Consider the following 13,183-nt stretch of genomic DNA (forward strand, 5'->3'; position numbering starts at 1 on the left):
CATGCCTGTAATCCCAGCACTTTGGGAGGCCGAGATAGGCAGATCACGAGGTCAGGAGATGGAAACCATCCTGGCTAATGCGTTAAAACCCCGTCTCTATTAAAAATATAAAAAAATTAGCCGGGCATGGTGGCAGGCGCCTGTAGTCCCAGCTACTCGGGAGGCTGAGGCAGCAGAATGGCGTGAACCCGGGAGGCGGAGCTTGCAGTGAGCCGAGATCACGCCACTGCACTCCAGCCTGGGTGACAGAGCAAGACTCCATCTCAAATAATAATAATAATAATAAAGAAAGAAAAACAATAATGAAGCATAAAACAAGCAGCAGATATCCAAATCAGTTAAGAGAATAAGTATAAATTACTAATGTTCACCTAGTAGAGTCAATAGAAAAAAAACAAGAAAATATTTAAAAAGACAGATCAGAGACTTGACTCTATATTCAACATGTATTATAAAACTAATAGACTAAGTATCAATAGGTAAAGTGAATAAAATAGAAAACAATTAAACAGACATATATCACACACACACATATAGATAAGGACAACATGGTGCTAGTGAAATCACATATAGAGGAGAAAAAAAGGATAAACGTTAACATTAGAAAAAAAATTAAGTTGGCACCAACACTCATCCCATGCACTAAAATATCTAAAGGGTTAAAAACTTTTTAAAAAGGGAAAAAAATCACAATCAACAGAGTAAAAAAGCAATCTATGAAATGAGAGAAAATATTTACAAATAAAATCTTTGATAAAGGATAATATCCAGAATATATAAAGAATTTCTGCAACAAAAATATAAATAACCCAATTAAAAAACAGGCAAAGGAGTTACAGACATTTCTCCAAAGAATATATACAAATGACCAAGAAGCATAATGAAAAGATGCTCAGCATCACTAATCGTCTGGGAAATGCAAATCAAAGCCACAACAAGATATCACCTCACACCCATTAAGATGGCTATCATAAAAAATAAAATAAAATAACGAATATTGGCAAGGATGTTAAAGTCATTGGAACCCCTGTACACTGTTGGTAGGAATGTAAAATGATGCAGCCAGGGTGGAAAATAGTACTGCGGTTCCTCAAAAACTAAAAACAGAATTACCATATGACCCAGCAATTCCACTTCTCAGTATGTACTCAAAATAATTGAAAGCAGAGTCCCAGAGAGATATTTCCATACCCATGTTCGCAACCGCATTATTCACAACAGCCAAGAGGTAGAAGTAACCCAAAAATTCATTAATGGATAAACAGATAAACAAAATAAGATATATACATACAATGGAATACTATTCGGCCTAAAATTGGAAGGAAATTCTGACACATACTACAATATAGATGAACCCTGAAGACATTATGCTAAGTGAAATAAGTCAGTCAGAAAAAGATAAATACTGTATGATTCCACCTGTATGAGGTACATAGAGCAGCCAGACTCATATAAACAGAAGGTAGAGTGGTGGTTACCAGGGCCTGGGAGGAGGATGAAATGAAAAGCTGTTGTTTAATGAGTACAGAGTTTCAGTTTTGCAAGATGAAAATGTTCTGGAGATTAGTTGTACAACAATGTGAATATACTTAATACTTGTAAAACATACACTTAAAAATGGGTAAGATGGTAAATTTTACGTTATGTGTATGTTATCAAAATTTTTTTAAAAGAAAAAATATACAAAGCAAGACAAATTAAAATAGGAAAATATTGTAAATTAAAGCAAGAAAAAATACAGGTGAATATTAGGTGACAAAAATGATAGGGTTTTTTATAGCTAAAAGCAATAGAAGAAATCTTAAAATCAATAGATTAAAAAAATTTTAAACTGTGATATACAAAATTATCATTAAACAAAGCTAAAGAGCAAATAACAGACTGAGGGAAAATAACTGAAACAAAATGACAAAAGCTTAATATCCTTAATATACAAAGGTCTCACACCAATTCATTAGACAAACAGTAAAACTCCATTTTAAAAAGTGAGTGGGCAAGTACAGTGGCTCATGCCTATACTACCAGCACTTTGGGAGGCCAGGGCAGGAAAACTGCTTGAGCCCAGGAGTTTGAGACCAGCCTGGGCAACACAGGGAGACCTCATCTCTATGAAAAATTAAAAAATCAGTGGGCATGGTGGCACATGTCTATAATCCTAGCTACTCAGGAGGCTGAGGTGGGAGGCTCACTTAAGCCCAGGAGGTTGAGTGTGCAGTGAGCTGTGATTGTGTCACTGTACTCCAACCTGGGCAATAGGGCGAGACCCTGTCTCAAAAAAAAAAACAAAAAACCATGAGTAATGTATATAACTTACAATTTATAGAAGACATACGTTATTCTATTGGGAATCTAAACTCATTATATGGTCTAAAATCCATACAAAGACTCAAAAATATTCTTCACATACAGAAGGAAAAAAAAAGGAAACAGTACAAATATTGTTCATAAACAGTTAAATAAGGCCAGGTGTGGTGGCTCACATCTGTAATCCCAACACTTCGGCAGGCCAAGATGGGTGGATCACTTGAGCTCAGAAGTTCAAGACCAGCCTGGGCAACATGGTGAAATCCTGTCTCTACAAAAACACAAAAAATTAGCTGGGCATGGTGGCACATGTCTGTGGTCCCAGTTACTCAGGAGGTTGAGGTGGGAGGATTGCTTGAGCAGGAAGCAGAGGTTGCAGTGAGCCGAGATCATGCCATTGCACTCCAGCCTAGGTGACAGAGCAAGATCTCATCTCAAAAAAAAACAAAAAACAAATTTAAATACATTTTGATATATATATTTACCAAATATTACGTAGCCATAATGTTCATGAAGAATATCAATACATCATTGTAATGTTAAATAAAAACAAGATTCTGGCTAGGTGCGGTGGCTCACCCCAGCACTTTGGGAGGCCAAGGCAGGCGGATCATGAGGTCAAGAGATGGAGACCATCCTGGCCAACATGGTGAAACCCCGTCTCTACTAAACACACAAAAATTAGCTGGGCATGGTGGCATGCGCCTGTAGTCCCAGCTACTCAGGAGGCTGAGGCAGGAGAATCACTTGAACCCAGGAGGCAGAGGTTGCAGTGAGCCGACATCATGCCACTGCACTCCAGCTTGGTGACAGAGCGAGACTCTGTCTCAAAAAAACAAAACAAACAAAAAAAACCCAAGATTCTAACCTAGATACACAGTTTTAGCCCAATTATGTTAAAACATACATAAATACGCAATCTGTAGGTACACAGAAAAAAGATGGAAGAAATTACATCAAAATTTAACACTATCTCTGAATAATTAGCTTACGATATTTTTCTTCAAACTTTTCCATAATTTTGAAATTCTCTATAATTTAAAAAGATATTCTTAAAAAATAAAACTAGCAAGCAATGATATACTCTACTGTATAATTTAAAAGCTCAGCTCTGCTTACCTGTTTTCATGGTTGGACTAAATAGTCCCAGTACTGACACACTAGAATAGGAGATGAGGTCTTTATATAATTCCCCACTTAAATATTCTTCTGCTTCTTGGATCGATATTATATTCACTGGATATGAAATCCTGTTGCTGGATAAACATATAACTATATTACAAATTAATTTTTAAGATATTTTCAGTTTGTAAAAAAAAAGCATACTAAACATAGCAAACAATATATTACATAGGATATCTTACAAAATATAGAAAATTAAATATTATTCTTAAAGAAAATCAGACTCATTAAACAAAATTGCTATCTCCCCAAAAGTGTCGAAATGTACACAGACTTTCATGAATATTCATTTTGTGATCTCAATTCTAGTATCTTCCTTAACCTATTTTAAGTGTTAGCAAAGTCTGAGAATTAGAACTTCTAAAGACCTAAACATTCAGAGATCTTATAATGAAGCTGAATACTTACAGCTGGATAAATTTTAGGAGATCTTCGGTTCCTAACATCCCCGCATAAGATACTGGGTTCTCGCCTTTCTTGTACATCTTTACGATAGGAAATTCAGTAACATTTTGCTTAGTACATACATCAGACCAATCTGCACAGTTTATTCTAGTAAGAAGCATAGTAGATGTGCCTAAATAAAAGGAAAATGCACATTTGTAATTACTAATTGTAGAAAATGCATTTGCTTAGGATCTTCAGTATTTTTCTATCCCATTCTTATTTTAACCTCTCAGCATGAAACACTCCTGCTTAAACACTCTCTTCCCTTGGTCTTTGCAACACCATTCCCTGTTGGCCTTTTCCCTTCCTTTCTAGCTTCTCCTTTTTGTTCCCTTTTGCAGGCTCTTCAGCCAGTAGAGTTGGGGGTCCCTCAAGGCTCAGCTTAAGCTGCCTTCTCTTGTTTTTCTTCACTCCTGTCCTACACAACTTCAATAACCATAGACAATCTAATGAATCCTAAATTTATGTCTTTGGCCCAAACTCCTTGAAGTTCCAGACCCATATATCCTTACTACCTTCTCTGTTTTCCTTTGAATGGAAACCTCCTCAAACTCAACAAGTCTAAAACCATATATGGTTTCTTTTCTGTTTGTTGGTGAATGTTGCTGCTCTTGTGCAACTCAAAAAACAAAGCATCATCTTTCATACCTCTCCATTCCTAAGGCCCTTCATGCCTATTGATTAATCAGCATGTTCTTTCAATTTTACCACCTGAATTTTTAATATCTCTAATTACCGTCCATTTCTCTTTACTGCCACTACTCAAGTTGTCGTTCCTCCTGGATAACTACAATAGGCTTCTAATTCACCTCTTTGAATTCAGTGTCTCTACACTAATGCTAGAGATATCTTTTCAAAACTCAAATATTTTGGTAGCAGCTTACCCCCACCAACCTTTTGCAGAGTTAAATCTTTCTCACCGTGTACAACTTCAAGGACTAGCCTTCTCTGACACAGTGATCTACATCAGGTTCCCTTGATATATGCTATTATAGAACCATGCTCTTTTCCTTATCTCCTTATGTAATTATATACTATTCATTATCTGATCAACGTCTGTCTCTACCAAGACAACTCCTTGAGAGCAGGGACTATGTCTGTTTATCATTGATTTTCCAGCACCTGCAGTACCTTAAATATGCATGTGAATAAATGACATATGTGAAACTCATCCAGGACTTCAGATACCTATCCTGTCTAAACATTATAATTTCTTTTCAGCCTAAGAAAACACATAGTAGAATCTCAAGCAGAAATTCCTACTTGCTCTATAATAAAACGTGTAAAGTTCTCTAAAATATTATAAATCACTGTGTGGAAAGAGATCAAACACTAAATAAAATAAGCACCATACAACTCGAAAGAATAAATTCTAATAAAAGATAAAATTTAGCATCATACTAGATCAAAGAAGGAACCTTTGTGTATCAATTTAGGATATAGCCTAAATGTTACTTCATCATATGATTAAAATTGTGAATGTGATATTTTAATATTTTATCACCAAATGTTTTTAATACTGAAATTAATTTGTATATTTTCAAAGATTCTTGATTACTTCTCATAGATGTAATAACTTATCACTTTAGATTTAGTGTTAACAATCTGATAATATAGGCAAGATTTAGTCTGTCTTTTTTTTTGCTTTTGTATATTTGAGATGGAGTCTTGCTCTTGTTGCCCAGGCTGGAGTGCAGTGGCGTGATCTCGGCTCACTGCAACCTTCCTCTCCCTAGTTCAGGCGATTCTCCTGCCTCAGCCTCCCGAGTAGCTGGGACGACAGGCACGTGACACCATGCCCGGCTAATTTTTTGTATCTTTAGTAGAGACGGGGTTTCACCATGTTAGCCCTAGGATGGTCCTGATCTGACCTCGTGATCTGCCTGCCTTAGCCTTCCAAAGTGCTGGGATCACAGGCGTGAGCCACCGCGCCCGGCCTTAGTCTGTCTTATCACCACTATATCCCACTGCCTTGCACAATGTCTGTTACACAGTATGTACCCAGTAAAAATGTGTAGAATGTACACTGATATTTCTTCACAAATTTTAAATTCTTACATTAAAGGATATTAATACTTGAATTTTGTATGAGCATATAAACAAATATAAACCCTTATTTCTTCCCAAATCAGACCTGCTAAGTGACTTCCTATCAAAGTTCTCTTATCCTTTATTTTAATCATTTTGATATAGGAGTGAAGAAGAAATCACTTAGGCAGATAGCAAGGGTATGGGGAGTCCTCGGTAAGGTTTTTCTTTTTAGTGAAAAGCAGCCCCAAATCTTTTTCTAACAAAGAGCAGCCTGCAAGCTGCAAGGGTGCACGTACCGGCAGGAACTAAGGACTAGACGTTTCCAAGATGGCCGCTCTGTCTTCCCTTCTCTGCCAGCCATGTGTGCTGTAAGGAGCAGACAAGATGGCCCCAGACAACTGGAAAGACCATTTGTATAAGAAGATTAAGGTGGGGCGACCAGACTTCCCTATGCCACTATGTAAATATCATACCTGACTGAAGTAATCTATGAGCCCTATGTAAATCAGACACCACCTTCTCAAACTAGACTATAAAACTCGACACATTCGCTGCCAGCCAGTCCTTTCCACTTGGAGACGCCTTCCTCTATAGAGGAAGCTGTTTCTCTTTCTCTCCTCTCTATTGAACCTCTGCTCCTAAACAACTTGTGTGTGTCCATGTTCTAAATTTTCCTGGTGCGCGACAACGAACCCCAGGGTATATACCCCAGACAACGCTGCTGCTTTGATTTCATCAATAAACATCTGGTGATGCTTGTTTATACAAAGTGCCACATTACATATTTTGCCACCCAAGTATGGAATACAGTGCTCTTCCAGCTGCAGTTCTTTCCTTTCAATAAGCATCCTCAGCATGTCTACTACTGCTAAAACTGTGATTATTCCTTTTTCCCTACAGTTGAAATGGAAAACTTTGATGTTATCTTTAAAACCAGAAAAGTAATACTGATATATATCACTAAAAGTTATATAACTACTTATACTGAAGTTATCAATTCCTGTAAAATGGTTCCAATTTTTACTCATGTTTCAGTTGGAATAGTCTAGTATTCTAAGGTGCCTACAGTATTACATCCCATATACTTTATCAATGCAGTAATTTCAAATAGGTTCCTAATTTAAAAGAAAAAACAGATTATCTTAGATACAGGTATTATGTAAGTATAAAATTTTGACATTTGCTGCCACCTTGTGACAGAGTAAAAAACATTCTTCATTGTCTTCGACTAAGAGATAACAAATGGCTTTTTCCCACAAAGTCAGACCTGTCAGAAAGACAGATGATAGGACTAAATGCCCAAGGTATTATAATATTTTCCTAACTTATAAAGTTATAGTATAGGCTTCAACATAGACACAAAACATTGTAATTACCTATGCAATGCATTTCTACATTAAGTTCCCTGAACTTCCAAAATAGTCCATTTATCTGATATCTGATTACCAAAAAAAATTGTTATTCATAAAGAACATAGTGAATGAAAAGGAAAACAAGTCCTGGGTTGCTTAACTACTTTTTTATTCTACAAACATACACAACTCTGAGCCCTTGCATTGAGGGGGCAGGTAGTCTCTTCATTTGGTCATTAATAGAAAAGAATGCAAGGAAATATTTTTCCATTTTCATCTGGTGTCTAATTAAATGGGGTGGAGAGAGGGATAATTAATCATATTCTTGAGGAACATTATCCAATCACTACTTCATTATGATTTATATTTTCTCCTCCTTTGCTTTTCTTCTAATTATTTGCCAATAAGGCTAGAGAATCTAAAAGAAGAAAACTTAAATTTGTCCATAGATTGCAACTTGCCTTGCATAAAGGAAAATGTGAAAGCAAGCAAGAGGATCTGCTTTTTAAAAAAATGATTAGAGGCTGGGCGCAGTGGCTCATGCCTATATTCCCAGCACTTTGGGAGGCTGAGGCAGGTGGATTACCTGAGGTCAGCAGTTTGAGACCAGCCTGGACGCTGTCTCTACTAAAAATACAAAAACTAGCCAAGCACGGTGGTGCACACCTGTAATCCTAGCTACTCGGGAGGCTGAGGCAGGAGAATCACTTGAACCCAGGAGGCGGAGGTTGCAGTGAGCTGAGATCATGCCATTGCACTCCAGCCTGGGCGACAAGAGTGAAACTCCATCTCAAAAAAAAAAAAAAATTACAGATCATAGTGTCTACAGACTTAATTATCCCCTCACTCAGTAATAATCAAAAGTTAGATCAAATGTGGTTGGGAAATAAAAGGAATGGGGACAGACAGAACAGCGTGTGGAGGCTCGCCTCATGAACTTTTGCTCCAAAACTGCAGCAATACATTAGGAAAGCCAAAAGAAACCACAGACCCTCTGAAGGAAGTGATTGCAACTGCAGGACCTGGGAGACACCCCAAATACTGTGAGTGCTCAAACTGTGGAAGTGGGAAAGGCAGATCGTCCACCCCTGAACACACACCCCCACACCGGGGAACCTAAAGGTCTAGATTACGGGAGAAGATTCTGACCTTATCTGGAGCTTAGTCAATTTAGAGAGCTGAGCGAAAGCGAAATACACGGGTAAAGGAAGCGCAGGAAAATCCCTGTGGACTAGCTGGGTCCCCTACCAAGCCATTTGTGCCTCACCTCACAAGGGGTCCTTGAGGAGGGCTACCAGAGGCACTCAGAGAAGGCCACAGGGAAAAGGAAACCTCCCCCTGAAATTTGTAACAATTTGAACCAATCGAAGAGTCTCCTGGCCAGAACTCGGGGGAGGGCATGAATCCAGCATGCAGACTCCACAGGCTGGGGAAGAAAGAAAGCCCTACTTATTTTTGCAGCTGGGAGGCAGGTAGCCTGGGGCAGGTTCTCAGCCCTGTTCACCCACTGCCTGGAAACAGACTTGGTGCTGTTGAGTGGGGGCACAGTGGAAGTGAGACTGGCCCTTTGGGTTGTGTGGGAGCTGGGTGAGGCCTGTGACTGCCGGCTTTCCTCCACTTCCCTGACAACCTGCATGACACAGCAAAGACAGCCATAATCCTCTTAGGAACATAACTCCATTGACCTGGGACCCTCACCCTCATCCCCCACAGCAGACGCAGCAAGACCTGCCCAAGTAGAGTCTGAGCTCAGACACACCTAGCCCTGCCCCCATCTAATGGTCCTTCACTACCCACCCTGGTAACTGAAGACAAAGGGCATATACTCTTGGGAGTTATAGGGTCCTGCCTACTGCCTGTTCCTCCCAATACTGATGCACTTTCAAGCCAATGCTCTCTTGAAAGTGCCACCTCCCAGCAGGAGGTAAACCAGCACAAAAATAGTGCATTAATCAACCAAAGCTAAGGACCCTCACAGAGTCCATTTAGCCCTTCTGCCACCTCCGCTAGAACAGGTGCCAGTATCCATGGCTGAGAGACCCACAGATGGTTGACACCACAGGACTCTGTGTAGACAACCCCAAGTATCAGCCTGGAGCCTGGTAGACTTGCTGGGTGGCTAGATCCAGAAGGGGGATAACAATCACTACAGCTCGGCTCTCAGGAAGCCACATCCCTAGGAAAAGGGAAAGAGTACTACATCAAGGGAACACTCTGTGGGACAAAAGGAACTGAACAACAGCCTTGAGCCCTAGACCTTCCCTCTGACACAGCCTACCCAAATGAGAAGGAACCAGAAAACCAACTCTGGTAATATGACAAAGCAAGATTCTTTAACTCACCCCCCCAAAAAAATCACACTCGCTCTCCAGCAATGGATCCAAACCAAGAAGAAATCCCTGATCTACCTGAAAAAGAATTCAGAAGGTTAGTTATTAAGCTAATCAGGGAGGTGCCAGAGAAAGGCAAAGCCCAATGTAAGGAAACTGAAAAAAAATTATGCAAGAAGTAAAGGGAGAAATATTCAATGAAATAGATAGCATAAATAAAAATCAATCAAACCCTCAGGAAACAATAGACGCACTTATAGAAATGCAAAATGCTCTGGAAAGTCTCAGCAATAGAATCAAACAAGCAGAAGAAAGAATTTCAGAGCTTGAAGACAAGGTTTTTGAATTAACCCAATGCAACAAAGACAAAGAAAAAAATAAGAAAATATGAACAAAGCCTCCAAGAATTTGTGATTATGTTAAACAACCAAACCTGAATAATCAGTGTTCTTAAGAAGAGAAATCTATTTGGAAAATATATTTGGGGGAATAACCAAGGAAAACTTCCCCAGCCTTGCTAGAGAACTAGGCATCCAAGTACAAGAAGCCCAAAGAAACCTGGGAAATTAATCACAAGAAGATCAATGCCTAGGCACATTGTCATCAGGTTACCTAAAGTTAAGACAAAGGAAAGAATCTTAAGAGCAGTGAGGCAAAAACACCAGGTAACATATAAAGGAAAACCTATCAGACTAACAGCAGATTTCTCAGCAGAAACTCTACAAGCTAGAAAGGATTGGGGCCCTATCTTCAGCCTCTTCAAACAAAACAATTATCAGCCAAGAATTCTGTACCCAGCAAAACTAAGCTTCCTAAGTGGAGGAAAGATACAGTATTTTTCAGACAAACAAATGCTGAGAGAATTCGCCACTACAAAGCCAGCGCTACAAGAACTGCTAAAAGGAGCTCTAGATCTTGAAACAAATCCTGGAAACACATCAAAAAAGAACCTCTTTAAAGCATAAATCTCACAGGACCTACAAAACAGATACAATTTTTTTTAAATGGTATACAGGCAACAAATAGCATGATGAATGGAATGGTATCTCACATCTCAATACTAACATTGAATGTAAATGGCCTAAATGCTCCACTTAAGACACAGAATTGCAAAATGGATAAGAATTCACCAACCAACTATCTGCTACCTTCAAGAGACACACCTAACACATAAAGACTCACATAAACTTAAGGTAAAGGGGTGGAAAAAGACATTCCATGCAAATGGACACCAAAAGCGAGCAGGGGTAGCTATTCTTGTATCAGACAAAACAAACTTTAAAGCAACAGCAGTTATAAAAAAGACAAAGGGCATCATTATATAATGATAAAAGGCCTTGTCCAACAGGAAAATATCACAATCCTAAATATATATGCACCTAACATTGGAGGGCCTAAATTTATAAAATAATTACTAATAGACCTATGAAATGAGATAGACAGCAACATCATAATAGTGGGAGACTTCAATACTCCACTGACAGCACTAGACAGGTCATCAAGACAGAAGGTCAACAAAGAAACAATGGCTTTAAACTATACCCTGGTACAAATGGACTTAACAGGTATTTACAGAACATTCTACCCAACAACCACAGAATATACATTCTATTCAACAGCGCATGGAACTTTCTCCAAGATAGACCATATGATAGAGGCCACAAAATGAGCCTCAATAAATTCAAGAAAATTGAAATTATATCAAGTACTTTCTCAGACCACAGTGGAATAAAACTGGAAATCAACTTCAAAAGGAACCTTCAAAACCATGCAAATACATGGAAATTAAATAACTTGCTCCTGAATGATCGTTGGGTCAAAAATGAAATCATGATGGAAATTTAAAAATTCTCCAAACTGAATGACAATAGTGACACAACCTATCAAAACCTCTGGGATATAGCAAAGGCAGTGCTAAGAGGAAAGTTCATAGCCCTAACTGCTTACATCAAAGTCTGAAAGAGCACAAACAGACAATCTAAGGTCACACCTCTAGGAACTAGAGAAACAAGAACAAACCAAATCCGAACCCAGCAGAAGAAAGGAAGTAACCAAGATCAGGGCAGAACTAAATGAAATTGAAACAACAAAAAATACAAAAGATAAATGAAACAAAAAGCTGGTTCTTTGCAAAGAAAAATAAAACTGATAGATCATTAGCAAGATTAACCAAGAAAAGAGGAAATCCAAATAAGCTCTATTAAAAACGAAATGGGAGATATCACACTGACACCACAGAAATACAAAAGATCATTCAGAACACCTTTGTGCACATAAACTGGAAAACCTAGAGGAGATGGATAAATTCCTGGAAAGATACAACCTTCTTAGCTTAAATTAGGAAGAATTAGCTACTCTGAACAGTGCAATAACAACCAGTGAGATTGAAACGGTAATAAAATTACCAACAAAAAAAAAGTCCAGGACCAGACAGATTCACAGCAGAATCCTACCAGACATTCAAAGAAGAATTGGTACCAATCCTATTGACACTATTCCACAAGATAGAGAAAAAGGGAACCCTCGCTAAATCATTCTATGACACCAGTATCACCCTAATACCAAAACCAGGAAAAGACATAACCAAAAAAGAAAACTACAGACCAATATCCCTGATGAACATAGATGCTATAATCCTCAACAAAACACTAGCTAACTGAATCCAACAACATATCAAAAAGATAGTCCACCATGATCAAGTGGGTTTCATACCAGGGATGCAGGGATGATTAAAATACACAAGTCAATAAATGCGATACACCACATACACGGAATCAAAAACAAAAATCACATGATCATCTCAATAGATGCAGAAAAAGCATTCGATAAAATCCAGCATTCCTTTATGATTAAAACTCTCAGCAAAACTGGTATACAAGAAACATACCTCAATGTAATAAAAGCCATCTATGACAAACCCACAGCCAACATAATACTGCATGGGGAAAAGTTGAAAGTATTCCTTCTGAGAACTGGAACAAGACAAGGATGCCCACTCTCACCATTCCTCTTCAACACAGTACTGAAAGTCCTAGCCAGAGCAATGAGACAAGAGAAAGAAATAAAGGCATCCAAACTGGTAAAGAGGAAGTCAAACTGTTGCTGTTTGCTGATGATATGATTGTTTATCTAGAAAACCCTAAAGACTCATCCAGAAAGTTCCTAGAAGTGATAAAAGAATTCAGCAAAGTACCCAGATACAGAATCAATGTACACAAATCAATAGCTCTTCTATACACCAACAGCAACCAAGCTGAGAATCAAGTCTAGAATTCAACCCCTTTTACAATAGCTGCAAAAAATAAAATAAAATAAAAATACTTAGGAATATACCTAACCAAGGAGGTGAAAGACCTCTACAGGGAAAACTACAAAACACTGCTGAAAGAAATCGTGGATGACACAAACAAATGGAAACACATCTCATGTTCATGGATGGGTAGAATCAGTATTGTGAAAATGACCATACTGCCAAAAGCAATCTACAAATTCAACACAATTCCCATCAAAATACCACCATCATTCTTCACAGAACTA

At 38.3% G+C, this 13,183-nt stretch overlaps 1 protein-coding gene across 3 annotated transcripts in view; it reads right to left on the reverse strand.

The window, feature by feature from the left end:
* Positions 1 to 13,183, reverse strand: part of TXNDC16 (thioredoxin domain containing 16) — a 129,026-nt gene that overhangs the window by 40,790 nt on the left and 75,053 nt on the right. For all 3 annotated transcript variants that reach the window (XM_001158742.7, XM_009427814.5, XM_063792911.1), the window contains 2 exons: positions 3,895 to 4,063; positions 3,424 to 3,560 (listed from right to left, as the gene is read on the reverse strand). In XM_001158742.7, coding sequence (XP_001158742.3) covers positions 3,424 to 3,560; positions 3,895 to 4,063 — 306 coding nt within the window. The remainder of the gene's footprint in view (positions 1 to 3,423; positions 3,561 to 3,894; positions 4,064 to 13,183) is intronic.

This window comes from Pan troglodytes, chromosome 15 (genome assembly GCF_028858775.2).
Source record: "Pan troglodytes isolate AG18354 chromosome 15, NHGRI_mPanTro3-v2.0_pri, whole genome shotgun sequence".
In the NCBI taxonomy this organism is placed as follows: domain Eukaryota; kingdom Metazoa; phylum Chordata; class Mammalia; order Primates; family Hominidae; genus Pan; species Pan troglodytes.